Source organism: Bufo bufo, chromosome 7, assembly GCF_905171765.1.
Source record: "Bufo bufo chromosome 7, aBufBuf1.1, whole genome shotgun sequence".
In the NCBI taxonomy this organism is placed as follows: Eukaryota; Metazoa; Chordata; class Amphibia; order Anura; family Bufonidae; genus Bufo; species Bufo bufo.
In genome coordinates this window covers 136,861,366-136,888,207 of record NC_053395.1, presented here as the reverse complement: position 1 = coordinate 136,888,207, position 26,842 = coordinate 136,861,366, and the positions used below count along the sequence as shown (strand labels likewise).

General features: G+C 40.4%; 1 protein-coding gene across 1 annotated transcript in view; it reads left to right on the top strand.

The window, feature by feature from the left end:
- PARD3B (par-3 family cell polarity regulator beta) overlaps positions 1-26,842 on the top strand; it is a 1,801,259-nt gene that overhangs the window by 792,408 nt on the left and 982,009 nt on the right. Inside the window, 1 exon segment of the mRNA XM_040441847.1 lies at positions 24,553-24,597. Within this exon segment, the coding sequence (XP_040297781.1) occupies positions 24,553-24,597 (45 nt within the window).

The following is a 26,842-nucleotide window of genomic DNA, read 5'->3' as shown; positions in this document are numbered from 1 at the left end:
TCCTCTGGATCAACTTGCAGGATGACAGGCCGAACTGGATGGCCTTATGTACTATGTTACTAATACTTGGCCTCACAAATCACCTGTAATCATCCTTTACTTTGGATGCAATGAAGTGTGTTGTTGCACCCTTAGTACCCAGCTCTCCTTACAGAATCATTTGTTGTTCAAAAGTCTTAATTTCTCCGCGCTTTAGAGGCATTTGCTCCCAGTGCAAGTTAATGACACACAGTCATCATGAAGACATCATACTGTTTAGCATGTATAAACAATCTAAAATGAGCTGTCACTATGTATAGGGAATTACTGCTGTCTAGCAATATTGCTTAATGGCGTTAACCATTATTATTTCACTATCTGTTCACTACTTGTTGCACTGGCAACCTCTTCAAGCCCTGCAGTTATACAGTTATGAATTTGTAGCTTACCACTTAGTCCTGTTTAAGGTTTAACCCACATACAACCCAATCTATACAAGACATAAAGTGCTATATATATATAGAGAGAGAGAGAGAGGTGAGCGAATCAGTTCTATCTAGCGATTTAGACCAGTCCATAAAATTTCCTATCTGTGCCGCTGCTCCTATTAGCAGAGCAAGTGCAGCATCCCACAGGACTTGATCCAATTTTTGAGGTTTCATGTGTTTAAAAAAACATTTGCTTTCATTTTGGCTTTTGTGCTCCTCACGCATGCCACAGATTGGAGCTAGGTGCTTGAAAGTTTGATCATCTGCAGATCTTAGCGACACCTGCTACTTCCTCAATTAGCATGACCTTCTTGGTGTTGCAGTTTTAATGTTCAGGAGTATATTTAGCACTTTATGTCCTGTAGACATTGTAGGTGGGTTAGTTCTAATCTTGGTACACAGTCGTTTTACTATCAATTGGAGTCCAATCTGTTTCCATTAGATGTGCTGTTTTAGGTTTAGAAGGAGCTCCATAAATAGTTTAGTTTTTTAGCAAATGTATTGTGAGAATAAACTTGAAATGTACTTTGATTTTTTTTACACTCTGTTTAAGAAAATTGCTTTATTCATTAGTTGTTCTTAGATTTTGTTAAGAATCTCACTCGTGGAGGTAGAAATGTGATGAATATTCAACTCCAAAGCAGGGAAATAGCACAAACTCCCAATGTAATCCTCATTCTTGGGTTTGGAATTTTGTTTTTCAGAATACTTGTATGACCTTGTTTATGTTTTGGCCAGTCTGTCTCACTCTCAGCACCATTTGAGTCTGACATGCTTGATCTAACATTTAAATGGGTCTCGTTTCTGCTTCAATGGCTACAACATTTTGGATAGGATACATCATCCCAGGTCATTCAGTAATTGCTCTGCTGATTAAATCTGGGGTAATGTTGAATATGCTGGTGCAGTTGTTAGCATGCACAATTTCATTTTCATTTCTGGAAAATAATATATTCTCTCTTTCTATTACGGTATATTATTTCTATATGTGCACTCTATTTCATTACTAAGGAAAAAAAAATTCTTTGAAAAATTTGTATTGTGAACATCTCATTACCATCATTAACATGCTAAATTATAATATTGCAATTACTGATTAATATGGTGAGCATCAGTAACAGACTACTAATATCAATGTTCTGCTTTAGTTTGTGCAGTTTTAATAGATTTTTTTGTACAGTATATCTGTTTAAGTCCAGTTTCTGACATTATGTTCTTAATTCTCTCCCACAACTAGGAAATAAACAAAAAACACATACAATGCAAATGGATAGCAAAAAACATTAGGCTTCATCCGTAAGGCTGCATGCCGGATCCTTATCACATGGATCCTGAATAATATTGGAATGTATTGTACCCCTTGTGAGAATCAGACTGACCCACAGTCCCCCACTGCCTGCACACCTGGCACATGGCACAGTAGACTGACTGCCCTACATATAGATAGGCAGCCTATAGCACCTCATCCAGCCAAAATGGCCATATAACAAAATGGGTAGATTATTGAACAGTTTATTATAGATGCAACAGGTGGCTGAGATGACTTCTAGGTACGGAGGCAGGCCAGCCAGTATACTTGGTTCCTATTTACCCACCTTCTTGAAGTCACTGCGGGGACTCTTATAATCAATCACCTTGTAATATTTGCTGCTGTCTTCCGCAAACAGGTAATATCGGCATGTATCTGTGCAGTGGGCCCCAGAATAAATTTTACTCGTAGATCCTAGGTCCCCGTGCTTCTGGAAGCATGTGTGAGTTCTTTCTCATGGACTTTATGACACCTTGACTCATTGTTGGAGTTGAGGAAGTAGTTTTCCAGTCCTCTGGTACTAAGTGAGTAAAGCCTTGGCAGTGGCTTATCATCCTGAGAACAAACAGGATTGGGCAGTTAAAATACAACATGTCTGATTCTGAGTTGGGAGGGTGCCATACACATTAGATGGTTGTCCAAACTGGCAGAAATCGGTGGGTTCACCAACGTAGATCTAATGTGTATTGCCAACTTAAAAACTGTGTGGATTTTTTATTGACTTTCTCTTTGTAATCTGATTGAAAAAAATAAGGCAGTCACACCTAGTTGTCCATTTATTGCCCAATTGGCTGACTGCTATTCTTCTTGATGTATTATTATTATTATTAATATTATTATTTATTAAAGCGCCATTCATTCCATAGCGCTGTACATATGATAAGCGGTGCACATACATAATACAGACAATTGCACTAATCATAAACAAGACAAGTTAGAAACTGGTACAGAAGGAGAGAGGGCCCTACCCGTGAGGGCTTACAATCTACAGTCGTGGCCAAAAGTTTTGAGAATTACATAAATATTGGAAATTGGAAAAGTTGCTGCTTAAGTTTTTATAATAGCAATTTGCATATACTCCAGAATGTTATGAAGAGTGATCAGATGAATTGCATAGTCCTTCTTTGCCATGAAAATTAACTTAATCCCAAAAGAACCTTTCCACTGCATTTCATTGCTGTCATTAAAGGACTTGCTGAGATCATTTCAGTAATCGTCTTGTTAACTCAGGTGAGAATGCTGACGAGCACAAGGCTGGAGATCATTATGTCAGGCTGATTGGGTTAAAATGGCAGACTTGACATGTTAAAAGGAGGGTGATGCTTGAAATCATTGTTCTTCCATTGTTAACCATGGTGACCTACAAAGAAACGTGTGCAGCCATCATTGCGTTGCATAAAAATGGCTTTACAGGCAAGGATATTGTGGCTACTAAGATTGGACCTCAATCAACAATTTATATGATCATCAAGAACTTCAAGGAAAGAGGTTCAATTCTTGTTAAGAAGGCTTCAGGGCGTCCAAGAAAGTCCAGCAATCGCCAGGATCGTCTCCTAAAGAGGATTCAGCTGCGGGATCGGAGTGCCACCAGTGCAGAGCTTGCTCAGGAATGGCAGCAGGCAGGTGTGAGCGCATCTGCACGCACAGTGAGGCGAAGACTTTTGGAAGATGGCCTGGTGTCAAGAAGGGCAGCAAAGAAGCCACTTCTCTCCAAAAAAAACATCAGGGACAGATTGATCTTCTGCAGAAAGTTTGCTGAATTGACTGCTGACGACTGGGGCAAAGTCATATTCTCCGATGAAGCCTCTTTCTGATTGTTTGGGGCATCTGGAAAAAGGCTTGTCCGGAGAAGAAAAGGTCAGCGCTACCATCAGTCCTGTGTCATGCCAACAGTAAAGCATCCTGAGACCATTCATGTGTGGGGTTGCTTCTCATCCAAGGCAGTGGGCTCACTCACAATTTTGCCCAAAAACACAGCCATGAATAAAGAATGGTACCAAAACGCCCTCAAACAGCAACTTCTTCCAACAATCCAACAACAGTTTGGTGAAGAACAAGGCATTTTCCAGCACGATGGAGCACCGTGCCATAAGGCAAAAGTGATAACTAAGTGGCTCGGGGACCAAAACGTTGACATTTTGGGTCCATGGCCTGGAAACTCCCCAGATCTTAATCCCATTGAGAACTTGTGGTCAATCCTCAAGAGGCGGGTGGATAAACAAAAACCCACTAATTCTGACAAACTCCAAGAAGTGATTATGAAAGAATGGTTTGCTATCAGTCAGGAATTGGCCCAGAAGTTGATTGAGAGCATGCCCAGTCGAATTGCAGAGGTCCTGAAAAAGAAGGGCCAACACTGCAAATACTGACTCTTTGCATAAATGTCATGTAATTGTCGATAAAAGCCTTTGAAACGTATGAAGTGCGTGTAATTATATTTCACTACATCACAGAAACAACTGAAACAAAGATCTAAAAGCAGTTTAGCAGCAAATTTTGTGAAAACTAATATTTGTGTCATTCTCAAAACTTTTGGCCACGACTGTACATGGGCAAGCATCCATGTATTGTCAATGGGGAGTGGGGTGTAAGCAGCTGCAGCAGCTTGCCTACTGTGAGAACACAGGATCACTCGGGGAAAGATTTGTGACCTCACAATACTCATTAGATTGTCATCTGACCTTGCTGAAAATGGCACATTCTGTTGATGTACACCTAGTGTGCTTGGTCACCTTTACACCTGGCTTTTCCTTTGCCTAAATGGAACAATAAATTGCATTCAACAGCATACCAAATATAGTGTACTCTGTAGACTTAAAAGGATATTCCAGTTACAACAAGTTATCTCTTACACACTGGAAATGGTATAACTGTTTGATCGGTGGGAATCTGAACTCTGGGACACATACTATGTCCTGAAAATGTACGCAGTCAGGATACAGTGCAGAAGACCAGGGAGCAGTGAGTACAGCTCTATATCCACTGCTCCCTGGTCCTACTGTGTGCTAATGAGCATAATGGAATCGCTCATTTGTATTTGCTTCATAATACACACTGACACTCTCCCCCAACTTTTGGGAGGAAAAAAGTGCATCATATGGATTGAAATATGGTAGCATTTTTAATATATAAGCGTAAGCACTGATACTATCATATTGCATGATAAAGTAAGCAAAAGTCCACATAAAGATGTAAAGAAAAAAATTCAACATATGGCCCTTAGCGGTAGATGACACTTGTTTTGTTCTCCACCAGTCGGCCACACATGTGGCCAGTCACAGAGGCCCTACCCTTGCATGATCCCTTCCCTGCCACCCCGCTGACCAGGGCCCTTTGTTTTAGCATTATAGCTGACAAAGCATGTTGAATCTTTGAGGACCAAACTGCATACGTGTTCATATGTATTTATAATGTGAACATGCTGCTCTGCTACCCAGAATTATTAACATATCTAGATTCTGAATAATAACTAATGGTAACTGAATTAAGGTACCCTGGTTGAGATAGCTTTTTATTGGAGAAGATTAGCTAAAGCAAAGATGGAGGCTGAAATGTTGCCTAAATGAGAGATAATAAATCAGTGGTTCTAATGTAATAACATATTTTTATGGTATTTACGGAACCTATTACTTGTGCCACACAACTCTAAGGGACTCAGAATAGTGACATGGATATGTCTATTAATGGACCCTTTATTGTAACATATAAGTATGATTGCATCTGACTGGAGAACTGCACATTTTAGACAGAAAATATATCAAGGTTACATGACCTAATTAGTGGGGCTCCATGAAGGGTCTCTCTTCACCACAGACCTCTCTATTGAAATTTGATATTGATGTTTTTCTTTGCAACCTTTTCCTGTTCCCCTTTAAATCAGTTGAACTTCTTCTCCACCTCTGCCTTTAATTGATACCTATTTTTATTAGAAGTGATTACTGCCTGTAACTATAGACTCTATACTGTTAGTTGCTAATGTTGCTGCAATTATTGCAGATTGTTATAGATCAGGCTACAAAAGCTTTTAGGTTATACCACCCATATTCTATTTAATCAACCTGAAGAAATTCTTCATTATTATCCCTAAATTGCCTATTAGCCTAGTACACTTGCTTAGAACCTTGTGTTCTTAAAGGACTGTACTTACAGATATGTTATTTGAGGTCTATCAACAGTGGGAAGCAGGCTCGGACTGGCCCACAGGGGAACAGGTGAATCCCCTGGTGGGCCCCTGAGAAAGGTGGGCCCCCAGTCCAACAGCACAGAATCTCAAATAACCTATATCAATATAAAAAAAAAAATAGGTAGACTATCCAGTTTATTATTATAGACGCATCAGAAGGTTAAATTGGCCTCTATGAATAGAGGCAGGCCAGCCAGTATCATCTCTTCCTTGGGACCCACGTTTTGAAGTTGTTGCAGAGACCAATCAATCAACTTGTAGCGTCTTGTTGCTGTCTGCTTCTGGGTAAGCAGGTAATAATTGCATGTTGATTTACAGTTGGCTCCCAGAATTAATTTTACTGGTGGGCCCTAGGCATCCCAGTCCGATACTGCTGGGAAGTGACTGTGGGTGACTGGGGGGTTGAGCTTTGGTCCAACATTTTCTCTGGGACCCATAGGACTCTAGTTATGCCAGTGCTCGACAACTTATATGAACATTTTTTTATTTTTTTCGCATTCTAGAGGAATGTTATTTATAGGGACGGTCTAATCATTGAGTTAGGGATAAGTTGCAGACTGGGGGGGGGGGGGGGGGGGGTGGTTTCCCGACAGTAGTAGGGCCCGGAGGGGAGTATTTAAAAAAGAGTTTTCCAGGACAATCTATGTCTTGGTGGAGGGAGACCTAATCGAGTCGACTATCCTGGATAGAAGGATGAATCTCATGTATGTTTCAGGATCTGGCAGCCCTATCCAGCCAGCTTTTTTTGGCTTGGAAAGCGTAGAGAAGGAGATGCGAGGGGCCTTACCTTGCCATATGAATTTTTGAATGTGCTTGTTTAAAAGGCTGAAAAAAGAGTTTGGCAGTTCTATAGGAAGAGTCTGCATTAGATATGTGAGTCTCGGCATAACTAGGGACATGAGTAGGTACTTTCTTCCAAACCAAGATAAAAAGGGGAACTTTAGTGAGTCCAACGGAGCAATAATGGATGACAAAAGGGGTTTATAGTTTAGAGCATAAAGATCGGATAGAAGGGGGGAAAGCTTGATACCTAGATATGTTAACTGTTGGGTGTCCCAATTGAAAGGGGTGGAGGCCTTGAGGGAAGCAAGAGTTGTGCGGGGGAGACCCATGTGTAAGACCTGAGATTTGGTGGGATTAACTTTAAAATGAGATAAGGATCCAAATTGGCTCAATAATGAGAGAATGATGGGCATGGACTTATAGGGGTTAGTCGTAATTATTAGGAGGTCGTCTGCAAAAGCAGCTAATTTGAATTCTATGCCCTCAACTTGTAAGCCTCAAATGTTTTCTTCCTGCCTCAATGCTTGTAAGAGGGTTTCCATTACGAGGACAAAAATAAGGGGGGAAAGGGGGCATCCCTGTCTTGTCCCGTTCCTGATTGGAAAGCTAGATGAGAGGATTCCATTAACTGACACGGACGCTGAGGATTGGGCATACATCGAAAAAATTTAGTTGATGAAAGAGTCTGGAATTTGGAATTTTTGTAAAGTAAGGTGGATAGAAGACCAATCAACTCTGTCAAAAGCTTTCTCAGCGTCCGTGCCAATCAGGATTAAGGAAGTAAGTTTATGGGAGGCATAATAAAGGGAGTTTAGGACTTTAGTGGTATTATCCTTGCCTTCACGACCCTTGACAAAGCCCATCTGGTCTGGATGGATTAAAGTAGGAAGAAAGCTATTCAGGCGAAGAGCGAGCATTTTAACTAGGAGTTTTAGGTCCACATTGAGCAGGGAAATGGGGCGGTAATTGGAGCAGGAAGTGGGGTCCTTTCCGTCCTTGGGGATTATAGTGATAGTTGCTCTTGTCATGTCAGTGGAAATGGGGAACCCACTCAGAGAAAAGTTATAAATTGGGAGTAGGTGGGGGATAAGAATGCTCTTAAAGGAGGAGTAATAAAGTATCGGGAGACCGTCGGGGCCTGGGCATTTCCCTTTAGGGGTTGTTTTTATAGCCGCCTCTAATTCTTGTGGAGAAAATGGTCTGGCAAGAAGTTCTTTTTGGGAAGGGGTTAAGGTGGGGAGTGAAAGGGAATCTAAGAAGCATTTGGCTCGAGGTGTTTTTTCCTCAGGGGAGTATTTAAGTTCATGTAGGGGGAGGTCATATAGGGACTTGTAGAAAAGTTTAAATTGTTCGGCAATTTCCTCTGATTTAAATAGAGAGACACCTTGTGGGGACTTGATGCTCTGGACATATCGGGACTCCCTCCTCTGTTTTATCCTCCGGATCATATATTTAGAGGCTTTATTGCCATGGGCATAAAACTTCTGTTGGGATGATAAGAAGTATTTAGCTGAACGCTCGTTCAAGAGGTTCTTAAGTTCTGATCTGAGGGTCAGGAGTTCCGACAGGTGCAGAGCAAGGCGGGAATGTTTGTGCTGTTTTTCAAGAGTGTGTATCCATGACAGAAGGTGATTTAGCTTTTTCTCTGATTCTTTTTTAAGAAAAGAACAAAGGCTTAGGAGCTTACCCCTAATATAGGGTTTATGGGCATCCCATAACATTTGGGGAGAAATGTCTGGAGTGTTGTTAATAGAAAAATATTCTTCAAGATGAGAGGCTATCTGGGACTTATGCGTAGTGTTACCTAATAGAGACTCATTGAAGCGCCAGTTTGGGGCTCTAGAGGGGGACGTTAACAATTGTAATTCACATGATATGGGGGCGTGGTCGGATAGTGTGATGTCACCAATTTTAGCTAATTTACAAAGTTGTAGTTTTTCTTTGGGGATAGTCAATTCTAGTATACGTGTCGTTGACCGGTGAATAATAGGAAAAGTCCAACTCATCTGGGTGTAAACACCTCCATACATCTACCAGGCCCAAATTAAATAGTCTAAGCTGAAGGGCTTTAAGGCCTCTGATGGAGACTGAGGACCTTTTAGAGGATGAGTCTAACAGTGGGTTGAGGGTTAGATTAAAGTCGCCCCCTAAGATTAAGGTGCCCTCTATGTGTTCCTCTAACAGGTTCAGGAGGGAAAGGACCCAGTCTACTTGGCCGGAGTTGGGGGCATAAACATTTACTAGAGTGAAGACCTGTTGGCCTATTAATCCCTTCAGGATGAGGTATCTACCCTCCGGGTCTGGAATTTGGGTCTGGAAAGTGAAAGGAAAATCCTTGCGGAAACCTATACTCACACCCCTTAAGGCAGCGCCACTGGCTCCACAATGATACAACGTGGGGAATTTAGCATACGAAAGGTTGGGGTAATGACCATGTTTGAAGTGAGTTTCCTGAAGGAAAATCACAGAGTAATTTTCCTTTCTCAGCAGTGAAAAGATTCTGCACCTTTTGGAGGGTGATCTTAGCCCCTTAACATTGTAGGAAACCAGGTGGACGTCCGCCATTATCTTATGTAAAATGTGAGAGGCGGGGAATGGAGGAAGGTCCACCTGGTCCCCTCAAGGAAGGCGCTGCTTGGCAGGGCGAAAGTCAGGGGGTAAGTGTGCACTATGTAGATAACCTGTTTGGTAGGAGGAAAAAACAGAGTGTGTATAGTAAAAATCTTACTTCTAGTATTGACAAAGTAGGAGAACACCTTCTTAGGCATGGATGAGGTATACCTGTCACAATGAGAAAAAATAAGAACAAGGAACAAAGAACATAACAAGAGCTTATAGATAAGCTCAAACATGAAATTACTGTTTGTGTAAGTTAGTACAAAACACAATGACAGTGAGGGGGAATTTAGACATAACGTCATATAAGTAGATGGATAGAACCCTCAGTAGCTAATACTACTGGATTGAAGAGGTCAGGAACCTGAGATATTAATGATTTTCATTTATCCGGCAGAGAGAGTCTCTTTGGGGTAGACACCAGGTACCCTCTCTTGTTTTTCTGAGATCTTGGAGTGCGCAGGGTCTTTCAGGGTGGTACTACAGGCAGAGGCGTCAGAGATGATAAGTTCTGGACTATCTCCCAATTTTCTATGTCCAGAGGAGAGATCTTCAAGTGAGCGTATGCTTTCTCTAGGTCGCAATAAGAGGAAATAATAATGCGACGGCCGTCATGGAGGAACGACAGTCCAAACGGGAAGGACCAACGGTAAGTGATGGTATGCTGACGGAGCCATTCCGTTAGTGGCTTCAAGGATCTGCGTTTCTTCAGAGTGGACTGTGCTAGATCTTGGTACACAGCAATAGTGTTATTTTCCCATCTCAGCGGTTCAGCTTGCCTAGCCCCAGACAATATGGCCTCTTTGACTGGGAAATGCAAAAATTTGCAAATAACGTCCCATGGGGGATCTGAGGCCTGCGGTTTAGGGCGAAGGGCTCTGTGCGCCCTTTCAATAATCACCTCATGTACTGAGTCCGGTCCCAGGATTTGGAGGCAGATCTGAATGACAGTATGCGGGACATCCACTGGGGACACAGACTCAGGTATCCCTCGGAATCGCAGGTTGTTTCTCCTGCCTCTATTTTCCTGTTCCTCTATAGCTGAGTACAGGGAGTTGAGGTGTCTCTGGCCTCCACCCGTCTGCCTATATGACGGACATCCTCCTTAATAGAAGCAAGGTCCAGGCTGAGGGGACCCAAGGCGTCTAGCAGAGCCTCTTTGAGGTAGGATCGGGAGATTGGGAGGCTGTCAGGGTCAGGGGAGTCGTCTCTTACCCCTTCTGTGTCGGCCGTCTCTCTGGCTGGTCTGGAGTTGCCGCCTCTTGGGGTGCCGGGTGCCATCTAAGGTTCCTTGTTCACTGCAGCAGCCGCCGCTTTTTTGATAAAATGATCCATTTCGCTGGGCTGTCTGGAGGAACGGGCTTGACTTGCTTGATCAGTTGTTCTTTGGCCACCTATCTTGACCATTTTAGTGACCAGTAGGGCTGTTTAAACGGGCTTTGAGGGTAAAATCAACAGGAGAGCAGCACTTCACATGACCACTCAGCATCGGCGCTAGCTCCGCCCCCATGAGACATCCCTTTTAAAGGGCCACTAAAGGGCCTGAAAAACAAGAAAAATGAAACATAACCTGCCTTGAAAAGCTTGTCTGTAGTCGTTTCTTCATGGACATCTGCAAGCTGCTGCAGAATGCAGTTAAACAGATATCCTGCTCCCTCCAGCTCCATCTTCGGCTGGAGACCTGTGCATGAGCAGAGCTTACAGGCAGACGGGAAGTTCATCTAGAGGGCTTAAAGGGGTTGTCTCACTTCAGTAAGTGACATTTATCATGTAGAGAAAGTTAATACAAGAAACTTTCTAATATATTGTTATTATCCATATTGCCTTCTTTGCTGGCTGGATTCATTTTTCTATCACATTATACGCTGCTCATTTCCATGGTTACAGACCACCCTGCAATCCATCAGCGGTGGTCATGCTTGCACAATATATGAAAAAAGACCATCCTATACGCGCTCCCATGGTCCTGGCCACCAGAGAGGCTGACACTTTTTCCTATAGTGTGCAAGCTTGACCACCACTGATGGATTGCAGGGTGGTCTGTAACCATGGAAATGAGCAGCGTATAATGTGATAGAGAAATGAATCCAGCCAGCAAAGAAGGCAATATGGATAATAATACATTAGTAAGTGTCTTGTATTAACTTTCTCTACATGATAAATGCCACTTACTGAAGTGAGACAACCCCTTTAATGCTGCACTCACTTTAATAGACTGTCAGACACTGTGAAAGAGTATGGAAGATGCTAAATGTCAGCAGTTTCTCACAAAACCTCCCAGCCTTTTCAGCTTGCTTACTCCACTCCAGCGAGTTGTAGTATTCTTCCCATCTTATACCCCCTCCCTGTAATGTCCCCTGATATCACATCATAACAGCCTGTACATGATGGGAGTTGTAGTTCTCTATTATACTTTCTCCCTGTAATGTCCTCTGATATCACATAACAGCCTCGAGATGATGGGAGTTGTAATTCCACCCTCTATAATGTCCACTGATTCCCCCATAATAACAGTCTAGACATGCTTGGAGTTGGAGTTTTTCTTATATAGTCCACCACTTTTATAACCCTTCTCCTATAAAAGCTTTAGGGTAGGTTCATACAGGGGATTTTCAAAGGTAAAAAAAAAAAAAAAAACTGATGTAGAATCCACATCAGGTTTTTTGGCATGCACTTTTCTAAGTTTTTGGCGCAGTTTCAATTCCTGCCTATTTTCAAAGTCCATGCAAAAATTTATGGGACACTTCTTTTTTTCCGAGGTGTGGTTTTTAAAACCACAAGTGGTTAAAAAAAAGAGCCATATGGTTTAATGTGTGGATTCCCTATTGAAATCAATGGGGAAGTTTTACATGTATTTCTTTGCATCAATTTTTTATTGTATTTTATTTTTTTTGTTCTGAATCTGCGCTAAAATTCTGTGCCCAAGATGCATACTTAGTGTGAAACTCCCCTTATACTTTTGAGTAATAATGACGATCACTCGAGAGGAAGATCTGATGGAAACTTTAACCATCTGTCAGAATAGGCACTGACTTTTCTGGGTTATATTGGAGTGGGAGGGGGATTATTGTGGTAGATTTAGCTTTCCCTCCTGATAATCGCCTGCTCAATACCGGATGAGACAGCTGCTGTGACATGTAGCGATCTCCTCCGCAGCATGGGGAGGAGCAATCACTTTGCCATTGATGTCTAATAACAATCTGCCACGTGCAAATGATTATTTTTTCACATTTGCTTGTACATCGGGCAACAGTATTAGGCCTCATGCACACGACAGTTGTTTTTCTCGGCCTCCGTACCGTTTTTTTTTGCGGATAGGATGGGGACCCATTAATTTAAATGGGTCAGCAAAAAAATGCTGATAGTTCATCCGTTTCTGTACCGCGTCCGTGATAGTTCCGTTGTCCGTGTTTCCCTTCAGCCAAAAAAATAGTGCATGTCTTACTTTTTTCACATTTGCGGACAAGGATAGGCAGTTAATACAAGGGATCAGTGAAAAAAAATGGATCCTCCAAAAAAAACGGATGCCGGATCCGTTTTTTTTGGGCGGACGCACAATTTGCGGATGCAAAAAAACAACTGTCGTGTGCATGAGGCCTTACACTGCCAGTTGACTGTATTCTGCAGTCTATTACAGTTCTACATTGTGGTAACCAAATCTATTTTGTACTATTACTAATTGGCAGATTCCTTCCAACAAAATGGCCACTCTCGCTGTCTGACAAAAGTCTGACACCCAGGGGTAGTAGAAATGGCTGTAGCCTGAAACGACAATGCACTGCTTTTCTAGTTTTCGTTTTCATGATCTGCAGTTGTGATATCTGATGAAACGAGCAAATAACAAAAACGCATAAGAAGAGTGTTACATTTTGTTGGTTGTTCTTTTTTTGTGTTTCTAGTCTGGCTTTGGTTTCCGTCTAACGGGGTTTTAGATATTGATGACACCCTGCACCCCGATTGATTAGCTGTTTCAGCCCTGGAAACTAAACAGTGGAAGGAGCCAGAAGCTGAAGTCTGGGTCCACTGTGTAGTGGCTGCCGAGGTACTGCAGCTTAGCTACTATGTGAATGAATAGGACCTGAACTCCAGTACGCCAGCGGCAGAAACTACAAAGTGGATTGTGCCTTCCATTCAATGTATAGTTACGGGCTCTGGCAAATTAGCGGGGGTGCCTGGTATCAGACAGGCTATGAAAACCATTAGGGGGTTAATACTTAAAACAAAATGTATAAAGTCCACTGTGAGTCACTCTGTCTTAGTTGGTCAGATGGCTTATTTTATGTTCCTTTGTCTGAAAGATACTGCACTAACAGCAAATTGTGTCGTCAGAGGATGGTTTCTACATCTCACATGTAAACTGCCTATAAAATGGGTGAAGTGCAGTAGACTCAAACAGCTTGTTTTTACATCATCTTAAATTTACAGTCTTTTGTTTTACACTCCTATAAAGTGGACACAATTTTCAGTTTGTTCTCCCTGTGGCCACATCTTTAGAACTGCTTCATGCCTAACTTTTTTCTTTTAGTAGTCTCATCAAATAGAAGTCTGTTCCACTGCATTTAAACAACCTAGATAAATGTCATTCCAAAGTCCAGAAGTTGTTAGGTGGATAAAAGATATGGAAGAATAATTTTTTTAGGCGATGAATGATTGACGCATATCAGACTCATACATACTGTGCAGATGATAAAGATTAAAAAACAGTCTATAACTGCAGATAACATGCACAGAGATAAACTAAAGTCAATACATGAAAATATCAGCCGTCTGCTACAAAAGAGAGTCATTATTTCAATCAATAAGCAGGACAATGGTCTGCTAAGAAGAAAAGACATCCTTTTAAACCCATTTTCTAAAGAAAGACTTTGAATTGCTCTGCAGATGGCAACTCCCTTGGCCACAGTGACATAATACTTTACACATTTGTGTTTTTAGATATTGGAACAGTGTAATATATTGTTATGAATAGATAATGAACTTATAGCTGTCGATTAAAGTAAATGGTGAGGCGAAGTAAGTAAAAATAAGTGGGGAAATTACTCGTATAAAACCCCATGATTAAGTGCACAGATGAGACGTTTGCTTAAATGGTCACTAGCTATTCACACAACTATGAAAAAAAAAATATATATCAATGTTACAATAAAATAAACATTGTAATATATCTGGTCAGAGAAAGATGCCTCTTTCTCCAATTATCAGCTATTTTCCATCTTCAACATCCTTTTTCCTAAACTAATATTCACTCTGAAGTCTGAGATAAATATTTCTTGTGAAACCAAGATGAACTCTCAACTCACTTAAGGATCACATTACAGCTGCCTATAGAAGTCTGTGGATGTGGAGGGGTATGCAGAATGAGCTGCAGTGAGAAAGGCACAGACACAGGCTGGATCATATAATCGGAAATGTTATCTCACCTCAAGTGCTTTATTCACATTTATACAGTTCAACACTTCTCTATAATGTCCTGCATAGTGATTCTGAGCAAGTCGGAGAAGTTAGGGGACAGAATTTGCTGTCTTCCATGTGGAGCGTTTGACAGGGCTTTCTCCCCTTTGCTATTCACAAAACCTTAGAAATTTAGCTTAAATGTTTTCAGATTATTTAAACTTTTCTCTCACTGAGGCAGTCGGAACTGCCTGCCGGATCCGCCGATCTGCATGTGACTGAAAGCATTTGTGAGAGGCATCCGGATGCGGATCCGTCTAACAAGGGGAGTAATGACTGGGATATATCAATACCAGGGTTCTCTCTATACAGGAAAGACAGAGAAGGCAAGAAGGGGGGAGGGGTGGCCCTGTATGTGAAAGATAGCATAAAATCTAATTTGATACAAGTTAGCGAGAACAATTTAGAGTCAGTTTGGGTTACCTTGCAGCTTGATAATCATAAGGTAACTCGTGTAGGTGTTATATATAGACCACCTACCCAAGTCAAAGAATTAGATTATCTACTAGTTGAGGAAATAGCTAAAATGACATTGAAGGGGGAAGTTATCATTATGGGAGACTTCAATCTTCCAGATGTAAACTGGAAAACCAAAATAGCTAGTTCTGCCAAGAGTACAGATATTCTAAATTCCCTACTGGGATTATCTCTACAGCAAGTAGTGGAGGAGCCAACCCGGAAGGAGGCCATTTTAGATTTAGTATTCACAAATGGGAATTTGGTATCTGATATTACTGTAGGGGAAAGCTTGGGATCTAGTGATCACCAGTCAGTGCGGTTTACTATAAATACAGTGACTGAGTCACACCACACAAAAACTAAAGTTTTAGATTTTAGAAAAACTGACATTTCTAAAATTAGATTAGTGGTATACGAGTCCCTATCAGACTGGAACAGTTTAATTGGAGTCCAGGAGAAATGGGACTACTTAAAAGTGGCACTATTGAAGGCAACAGAAGATTGCATTAGGCTTGTCAGTAAAAGCAAAAAAAGGAAGAGACCACTGTGGTACTCAGCAGAAGTGGCCAAAATAATTAAAAACAAAAAGATAGCATTTAGGAAAAACGAGGATGACAGACAAATTTATAAGATTAGGCAGAGAGAGGCCAAACAAGTTATAAGAGCTTCTAAAGCACAGGCAGAAGAGAAATTAGCTCAGTCAGGGAAAAAAGGTGATAAGGCATTCTTCAGATACATAAATGAAAAAAGGAAACTAAAACAAGGAATTACCAAATTAAAAACTAAAGAAGGAAGGTATATGGAAGATGATAAAGAACTAGCTGACTGCCTCAATGAATACTTCTGTTCAGTTTTTACAAAGGAAAATGAAGGAGAAGGACCTCAGTTGGGAAAGAAGACTAATGAATCTTTTGACGCATGTATCTTTACAGAAGAAGAGGTTCTAAGTCAACTGTCTAAAATTAATACAAATAAGTCACAGGGGCCTGATGGGATACACCCAAAGCTATTAAAAGAGCTCAGCGGTGAACTAGCAAAACCATTAACAGATTTATTTAACCAATCACTGGCAACAGGAGTCGTCCCAGAAGATTGGAAATTAGCAAATGTTGTGCCCATTCACAAGAAAGGTAGTAGGGAGGAATCGGGCAACTATAGGCCAGTAAGCCTGACATCAATAGTGGGGAAATTAATGGAAACCATACTTAAGGAGAGGATTGTGGACCATCTAAAATCCCATGGATTGAAAGATGAAAAACAGCATGGGTTTACTTCAGGGAGATCATGTCAAACTAATCTTATTGATTTTTTTGATTGGGTGACTAAAATAATAGATGGAGGAGGTGCAGTAGACATCGCTTATCTAGACTTTAGTAAGGCTTTTGATACTGTTCCACATAAAAGGCTTATCAATAAAGTGCAGTCATTGGGCTTGGACTCCCATATTGTTGAATGGATTAGGCAGTGGCTGAGGGACAGGCAACAGAGGGTTGTAGTCAATGGAGTATATTCAGACCAAGGTCTTGTTACCAGTGGGGTACCTCAGGGATCTGTTCTGGGACCCATATTGTTTAATATCTTTATCAGCGAAATTGCAGAAGGCCTCAATGGTAAGGTGTGTCTTTTTGCTGATGACACAAAGATTTGTGACAGGGTTGATGTTCCTGGAGGAATACACCAAATGGAAAAGGACTTAGGAAATCTAGAGGAATGGTCAAAAATCTGGCAACTAAAATTTAATGTTGATAAGTGCAAGATAATGCACCTGGGACGTAAAAACCCAAGAGCAGAATATAAAATCAGTGATACAGTCCTAACCTCAGTATCTGAGGAAAGGGATTTAGGGATCATTATTTCAAAAATATGTATATATAAATGATACAACATGCTTATAAGTGGAATGATACCAGATTATGAACCAAAGTAAATTATGTATTTTATTGTACCTTTCAAAATATATATTTTGCAGGAAGATGGTGAGATTTCACTACTGTATGTAGTCCAGCTGTAAATTCCTGTACCTGGGATACACACATACAGTTTTACTGGTACCCAGCTTCATTAGTACATAGTGTGATCTTCTACACAACATGCATGCATAAGTCTAAACAGCTGGGGTACCCAAACTATTGTGCATTGTTGTCAGCTCTTATCATACCAAGATCATACATGAGCTACTTAAAGTGGTTGTCCAGGTTCAGAGCTGAACCTGGACATACCTAGAATTTCACCCAGGCAGCCCCCTGATGTTCTCTTCTGAGCATTTCATCCTCCGATGCCCTTCCTTGCCTGGCGCTGGATCTCGCAGGGCAAGGGTTTTTTTTATTTACAATAACACACTGCTGGGCGGAGGCTTCCACCCAGCAGTGTGTTTGGTGACGCTAAAGACTCTGATGGGACGGCTTTAGCGCTAAAGCTTGCCCATCAGTGCCGGTGACGTCACTGGGCTCACTGCTGAGAGGAGGCCTCTGCCTGGCAGCCTTATGGAGAGCCCGGTACGTCACTGGATCTCCTAAAAATGCCTTTGCCCTGCGCAATTCATTTCATGCTCCGATGCTCATCTTAGTGGGGCTGCCTGGGTGAAAATATGGTAACCCCTTTAATTAGAAAGTCGCTATACCATGTATAGTGAGTGTGAAATTATATCCAATACAAAAAAGCTATAAAGTGTAGAAATAATGCAGCTAGTGAGCTTGTCTCCTACTACTGCTACAACATTTTTTTGGAATCTTTGTCTTTTGCTATAAATGTGTGGAATTTTCTTTTAAGAAACGATGAGCATTACAATAACCTCTGCAGACCGAGTGGAGCCAGTTCAGCAGCTGTCCTGCACTATGCAGCGGTTTATTTACCATGAAATTGTTAGGTGCTTCCTGTCACACGTTAATTCTTCTTTTGTTCCAAATCCTTTCTTACAGGAAACAGACTAACCTCATCAAATTCATCAAATGCTTATTATCTGAGAAATAGGAATTCACCATTGTGCTGGTGCTATTCATTGCTAAGTTCTGTGGTCTCAAAGCGGAGGAGGCATGGTTTATATCCAGTTTTTTTTTTTTTAAGTCAATTGTTCTTGCTAAAATTTGTGAGGTCTTTGGATTTTTTTAAAAAATCAGTCTATTCATTCTTCTATAACAGTGTTAAGCAGACTTTCATAAGTGTATAGTTATAGCACAGGATTATGCAGCACTAGGAGATTATACTGTAGTTGCATAATTAGTATGATTGAAAAAGGAAAACCAAGTTTAGGGAAGGTATGTGAATTTAAAGGGGTTGTCTCACTTCAGCATATAGCATTTATTATGCTGAGAAAGTTAATACAAGGCACTTACTAATGTATTGTGATTGTCCATATTGCCTCCTTTGCTGGCTGCATTAATTTTTCCACCACATTATACACTGCTCATTTCCATGGTTATGGCCACCCCACAATCCAGCAGCGGTGGTCATGCTTGCGACCTATAGAAAGAAGCTCGTCTCTCTGGTGGTTGGGACCACATGAGCATGCATATGTCAACACTTTTTCCTATAGTATGCAAGCACGGCTACTGCTGTGGGATTGCAGGGAGGTTGTAACCTATGGATACAAGCAGTGTATAATGTGATGGAAAAATGAATCAATCCAGCAAAGGAGGCAACATGGACAATCACAATACATTAGTAAGTGGCTTGTATTAACTTTCACTATACGGGCTTACTAAGGTTGGCAACCGATTACAGTAAATAGTTTAACTTTCAGAGGTCAGTCACTAAAACGTAACTTTTAATAAATCATTAAAACGTGGGTGAATAATCATAACATTAATTAACACAAAACCCAGGTCATGTTATGGTCCAGTGTGGACCCTTTCCCTATGGGTTGAATACTCTGGATTGGGGGTGTCGGACCGGACTAGTGACTGCTGTGGGACCCTCACTTAATGCTGTCCCTGGCTGTATGCCCGCATCGAACTTCTATGATCCAACATAAATACCCCCTCCTCCAGAATTGGCTACTAAATGGTTGTTACTTGCTTCCTAAACCTATTATTTATGACATCAGAACCACATAATAGCTCTTTGCTGTATATAATTGCTGCTCGACGCGTTTCTCAAGTTGCTATTCACTTGCAACTTAGTCATCAGGAGCTATGGAAGCGAAAGACAAACAAACAAACATGGAGCAGCTGCACGCGCTTCTGTATTAGCGTGCAACCACGTAGCCAGCGGCACTAGGATGGCCGTCCTAGTGCCGCTGGCTACGTGGTTGCACGCTAATACAGAAGCGCGTGCAGCTGCTCCATGTTTGTTTGTTTGTCTTTCGATTCCATTGTTTCTGATGACTAAGTTGCAAATAAATAGCAACTTGAGAAACGCGTCGAGCAGCAATTATATACAGCAAAGAGCTATTATGTGGTTCTGATGTCATAAATAATAGGTTTAGGAAGCAAGTAACAACCATTTAGTAGCCAATTCTGGAGGAGGGGATATTTATGTTGGATCATAGGAGTTAGATGCGGGCATACAGCCAGGGACAGCATTAAGTGAGGGTCCCACAGCGGTCACTAGTCCGGTCCGACACCCCCAATCCAGAGTATTCAACCCATAGGGAAAGGGTCCACACTGGACCATAATATGACCTGGGTTTTGTGTTAATTAATGTTATGATTATTCACCCACGTTTTAATGATTTATTAAAAGTTATGTTTTAGCTACTGACCTCTGAAAGTTAAGCTTGTATTAACTTTGTCTACACGATAATTGCCATTTGCTGAAGTGTGACAACCCCTTTAAGTGAAGGGGAGTGATAGACCAGAATTCTACACATTTTCATAAAGGTTAGTGTTATTTAATTCTATGATTTTATTGAAGCCTGTTTTACAAAACCATCAACTTTTCCTGCTTCCTTACTGTCGTACATTTAGACCATTTTCTACACCTAAACCAGACTTAGAAAATGATGAATGAGACAGGCCTGCTGGCCCGTCTCCTTCCCCACCTATGCCATGCACCCTTTTTTAGACCTGACGTGAGCGGGGAAGAAGATACAGATTCTGCCGCAACATGACATGAGGCAGAATCTGCACCAGCTATATTCCACAAAGGTGGCGTATATCTGTTTGTAAATGACCCCCACTGTTTTTCTTAAATAAAATTCATAAAACATATGTACATAATAAGCAATCCCCATTAATCATAAAGGAAAATACTAATAATGATTAAAATACGGTGAGAGGGAAAATATCCTTTAAGTGTTAACAGAATATCTGAGGTTTCACTTATGTGCACATGTCCAGCAGAAAATATGCTTAAATAGCAATATTACATCCCATTGACAGCAATTTTTGGTGTACAGCTCCTTGTCTTAGAAGACATGGAGATAAATGGGTTCTGCACGTTCAAAAATTTTTAGCAAACAGTCTGGAAATCTCAGAATGCCACTCTTAATGTGCCATCTGCTCTGGTTGAAGATTAAATTATAATATCTCATTGAGCTAAACACATTCTTGTCTTTATGATTGGTATTAAAATCAGGAAAATTGGGCACACAAGACTTTGCTCACTTCCAGTTAAAAGTTGGAGAGATTTATCAAAACTGAGCAAATGAAAAGTGGAGTAGGTGATATAACACAATCAGGTTAATGCTTTTTATTTGTGGAAGTCCTTTGAAAGGTGGAAAATGTTTGCTCCAAGCAACTTCTCTACTTTTCTATTGCTTTTACCTACATACACTGTGTAGACATATTTGGAAGTATAAAAATGTGAAAGCAGCCATCAGTTATGTATGCTTATTACCTGCCAAAGAACAGGGCTATAATCTTCATGATATCTTTCCCCACATACACAAGAAATGTGTCAGCTGTATGTAAAGTTACTTCCAAGTTCATAAAGTTCTACCGCTAAGCTCTATCCACGATGAGTAAGAGGTAGAAATTATGATCAATGTGTCTTAAGAAAAAATTTGAAATGGACATACTTCCAATGACATACCTACAGTGTCATCAATGTAAAAAAATTAGAAAAAGAAATAGTGTCAATAACGTGTTAACAGATCTGTTTGTATAATATGGAGTCGTCGGACCAACAAAGGATCTAATACATGGCTTTGGGAGTGGCAATATGTGTCTTTAAAATGTATATGCTTTTTGCCACTGTCACACCTGAAGACCAACCTCTTGACCAAGCTTCTGTCCACTATCTTTACATGTAATAACAACAAACTATTTAAAAGTGAATGAGTAACGACTGCATGTATGAACGATTATCAATGAGTATAATAACATTTTCATTGCTAACGGGTCGCTTCAATCGTTTATTGTGATTACACAGGCCGAGTCTCTGATATGATGTAGGGGGAAGCTGGAAAAAAAAATACCAAATGGGATGAAATTGGAACAAAAAACTCAATTCTGCCAAAGTTTTATGGGTTTCCTGTTTACAGTGATAAAACTGACATGTTACCTTTATTCCATGGGTAAAACTAAAAATATATATATTTTTCCAATGTTTTTTATTTGCATCACCATTTTTTATTTGAATTTATATTGCATCACAATATATTTTTTAAAGCATTTTTGACTTTTTTTGTACACATATTTTAAGTACAGCTAATTACCATTTAAGTCTAACCGAGTTTCATTATGTTCCTATGGAGTCCTGGCACAGGCACAGTGCAGCACTTCCTGGAAAAGTTGCCTCAAATACCATGATCAATTGCATCAGAGGGATTAAATGTCTGTCATCAGTGTTATCGCCAATCATAGACATTAGCCCTAGGTGTCTGCTTTTTAAAACAGCAGAAGCCCGGCAACTATTATGCCAACTGCACTCAGGTGTGAGCGCCATTTTAAAAAATCTGACTTCTGCCATACACGTACTGCAGATGTCCTGAAAGGGTTAATCTTCATTAGAAAAGGCGCAGATCTTATAAACATAAAAAAATAAAGGCAAAATTATAATGAAATGCAAATGTGTAAACAGAAACTTACATGATTAATTATTTTCTGCTTCCTTAAAGGGTTTTCCAGCTTTCTTTTTAACTTCCACCCCAGTCTTCAGTATCTGTAAAGAAATCCATACTCACTTGTCGCTCTGTTACGGCTCCCTGGTTCTCTTCAGTGGTATTCTGGTTCCCAACTTCAGAATAGGCACAGTCAAGTGCGCTGCTGCAGCCAATGACTGGTCTCAGCAGTGACCTGTGCCCAAGCAGCACGTCATTGCTGTGTCACATGCTGCTTGGGGACACATAACCGCTGAGGCCAGTCATTAGCTGCCACAGTAGAGAACCTATCCATATGTAAGTTTACAAATTGGGACTGAAAGACCAGTGAAGAAAGTTGGGGAGCCAGAATGGAGCAAGTGAGTATGGATTTTTCCATTGGTTCTGCAGACTGGCTTGAAAATATGAAAAAATGTATAACCCCTTTAAAGGTTTATTTTTTTAAATGTTTTTATACTTTTATTCCTTGGTTTAGGTTCCAGAACCACCCAGTAATTTATTTAGGCAAAAACATGGTCAATTACAACAGTCGGTATTAACGAAGCAAGTAATTTATTTTAGACAAAGAGGAGTCCATTTCCTGTTCTTTAAAATGGTTGTCCAAGAATTTGATATCAATGACCTATCCTCAGGATAGACCTTTAATATCATGTGGGGGATTCAGTCAGCACAACCCTATATGCAGGTGCACATCGCTATGGCGAAATACATATTCAAAGAAAAAAACACACAAATGCAATAGCACTCTGCGGGCGGAGGCAGGGCGGAGTGCTGGTTGCAGAGTGCTATTGCATTTGTCTTTTTTTTCTCTTTAATATCATATTATCAGGTGTCCGACTCCCAGGACCCTACAGATTAGTTGTTTGAAGAGGACGCTGCACTCACTGGAGCTCCGGTGAGTGCTGCTATCCTTTCACAGTTTATCACTGATGTACGTTGACGTCACTGGCCTTGGAAGATGCTAAGCGCTTAGAGAACACTGTGTTCTCTTCCAAAAGCTGATCGGCGGGGGTCCCGGGAGTCCAACCCCCACTGATCTGATATTGATTACCTATTCTGAGGATAGGTAATAAATATCACATTTCTGGATAATCCCTTTAAAGCCTGTATAAACCAAGCTTAATTATTACATCTCCCTACACCCTTATAAATTGGCCAACAATATTAAAATATAAGTGAATAATATAAGCAGCTGCCAGGCTTGTCTAGCACCACTTATAATGTAAGTGCCATATAACGCCCCTTAATTTTCAATTTACTGTATTTGTGGAAGTATTTCTGTATGTACTGTAAGTAACTGTTTACATCAGACTTATTCATTTACCATTATATAGAATAGAAGTATGTTTATCTTTAGGAAACTATATTCATACTTTACTAAAACTGATGTAAGGGAAAACTGGCTTAGTGGCCCATAGCAACCAATCAGATTCCAAAGGAGCTCTGAAAAATGAGAAATGTAATCTGATTGGAAGAACTAGGCCAGGTTTCTTTTACACCAGTTTTGATAAATCACCCCCAAAATATAAGATTTATAATCCAGCCCTGAATTTTCATTGATGTTGCTTTGTATAGCTGTTCTATCCTCCAAGAAGATTCTCCAATAGTAGTCTTTATAAATCAAATACGGTACTTCTTCCCCAAGTTCTTCCCTCAGACAATTTGGGTTTGCTCCAGCACTGTGATTGTTGAAATGTGAAGGAAACGCTGATCTACAGATGATGGTCGATAAAGTTCTTGGTCAGACATGCTGAAACTGTGTTTTTTAAAATTTATATTGTTTTCTCCACACGGCCATGCATAGTCCAAGTGCCCCAATGTCAAAGTTTTAGCTGTACCTATAAATAATAGCAGTCACTTGTCCACTTTCAAGACTGTGGATTATGGTTCAGCGGCTGTGACGTATTGATATGCCTTGCCTGACTTATTTTCATGCTTTGAAGAACTCTTATACATGGTTTAAAGCCACTGCAATTGCAGAAAAATCCAGCAGCCTTTCATGAAATAAACTTGCAAAGATCTCACAGTGATTTATGTGAAAATCAGCAGACATCCAAGTAAAATATATCCCTGTTCCCAGCAAATGGTAGACTGCAAAAGCATAAAAACCATTTCACTCAGCATTCAAAAAACCTCAGCTAGTCAGATTTTCCACATCATGTGATCTAGGTATCAGAGGTTTAAGTATACATCCTATAATGACCAGTTCTAGAGCAAGTACTCTCTTTATGCTGCTAACTGTGACAATTAGATGTAAAACATGAAAGTGGAATGAGATAATGATGTTTATGCGTCTTTTTTGCAGTGGCTGATGAAAGCAATATTGCGTCAATTAATGGTCACAAGGAAGGTAAGAAATGTCTGCTGTCTCCGTCTTGGGCATTTGGTAGAATACATACACAGTATGAGAATTGAATTCCTTTGGATTGAAAATTATGTCATTGACTACATAATGCTCATGACATTATTTTAATTTAGCATTTACTCTATATAGCTAACAGAAACTTACCTGGCAAAGTCGGCCATTTGCTGGAGGTGTGAGAAGCCAGGCCCATTGTTTCTGTGAAACATCCTCTTTCATCTGTTTAATGCCTGAGCTGTTACTAGAGCTACCCAATTTCTACAAGTCAGGGTGGTGGACAGGAGTTGAAATATTCTCTTTTAAAAAGAAACTGGTGACATGGAAGAAAATAGAAGTTCCCTGTGATCATGTGGATAACGTTATCCTTAAGTACTGCCTGGAGTATTTACAGATTATATGCATACAGTTCCATGAAGGAGTTTTAAGTAACAAGTTTCTCTCCCAGTTTTCTTTTTTTTTTTATAATTAATACCTTTTACATTTCCAGCCTTTTATTTCCCCTGTCCCAGCGTTTTTGAGGTTTTTTGCTGCCATCAAGTTCTAAATAAGGTACCTAGTTTCCACCAGAGGAACTGATTCAGGGGGGGCACCCTTATAGCTACATGGAAGTATTAGGGTATGTTCACATGAGACACAAACATTGCTCCAAGACACAACAATTTTTGCCCCAATCAGATCTGCAGTAGAAAATCCACAATGTTTTTAGGTACCAGCAAAGTGGATACGATTTTGAAGAAATCTCATCCACATGCTTTTAATAAAATTAACAGAGGAACGGATTCTGGGGGACCACCCTTATAGCTACATAGAAATATTAGGATGTGTCCACATGGGGCACAAACACTGCAATGTTGCCCTAATCAAATCTTCAGCATCAAATCTACAATGTTTTTAGGTACCAGCAAAGTGGATATGATTTTAAGAAATCTCATCCTTCAGTCATATGTAATACCACAGATATCACAGTTATAACTCTGAGTACAGATTATGTTGTAGACGTAACCTTCCTGAGGAGGGGGGCGTAGATGCTATTTCTTAGGCTTCCTGGGAGTGGTGCTTCAGGGGATTATAGCCAAGCAGGACAGCGCTGTGAACCACAGGAGGCAAGCGGCCATGGAAGTCATATGGCAGTGGTAGAGGGCCCACAGGAGCATCCTCTTGGCGGGCCAGTCCGATGCTGCATTTATTTACATTTTACACAGTGTCCCAACTTCTTTTAGAAATATTTTCAAATAGCCGACTTTGGGGGGTAAGATTCTGTTGACTATATGTAGGGAAAATGTAATTCAGTCTTACCAATCCCATGAATAGTTTTATAGGTTGTGTAAACCCAGTCCTAGCAGGAAAAAGAAACACAAAGTTATGTGTCAATTTATTTCCCTAACCTCATCCTAGATCCTACAATGTCCGATTTTTCTGAAATGTATGGCTACGTGTCTGGCTCCCTAAGAGCCATTCACTAACCAAGAGCACAAATGCCCTGCTTGGCATTTTAGGTTGGAATAAAACAATTTGTACTATAATGTAGCTGCCAGCCCAATAGTATTCAATCACACTGTGGTTTCAAAAGTCAGTGCCAAGGATCTGAGTGAGATTTCCATTAGTAGGATCCTTGCAGCCAGCGGTGTGGGAAATATTCCTGAGCAGACATGTAGTGACATTGTTTCAGTCAAGTTTTGTGCAAAATGTCTCTGAGTGGTCCATGTATTTTACAGCAAAATGATGGTGATTAGTGAAGAACTATAATTGTATTGTTTACTATTGGTCATTTTCTTCATTTACAATTGGACAATTAACTATTAAGAATTGGTCTGAAAAGAGCAAATTGTTTTTAAATATGTTGTGTGACCAGGATGGTGGAGTAGTATAAACATATAAAACACTATAGAAATAGTTCACTGTTTTTTATTGCACTTTCTGTGAATTACTTACAAACACACACAAAAATGGGGAACTGGAAAACAAAGTAGGAGACACTTGGTCATTTTTGGACTGATCCATGCTAATAGTGTATTCCATAACGTGAAAAAAAGTATTACAATGACCACTACTGCCAGAGCAGTAATATAATATGTTACTTATTATGTGTAATGATCCAAGTAGTGCTGGAATGCCGCATTGGAGACAGGGATAATAACTACAATTCACTGCTTCATTTCTCAATGTAATTATTATAGGTTAATTAAAATATGGTTATGTTGCCCTATATAGTAGGCACACTTATGTCAGCTTT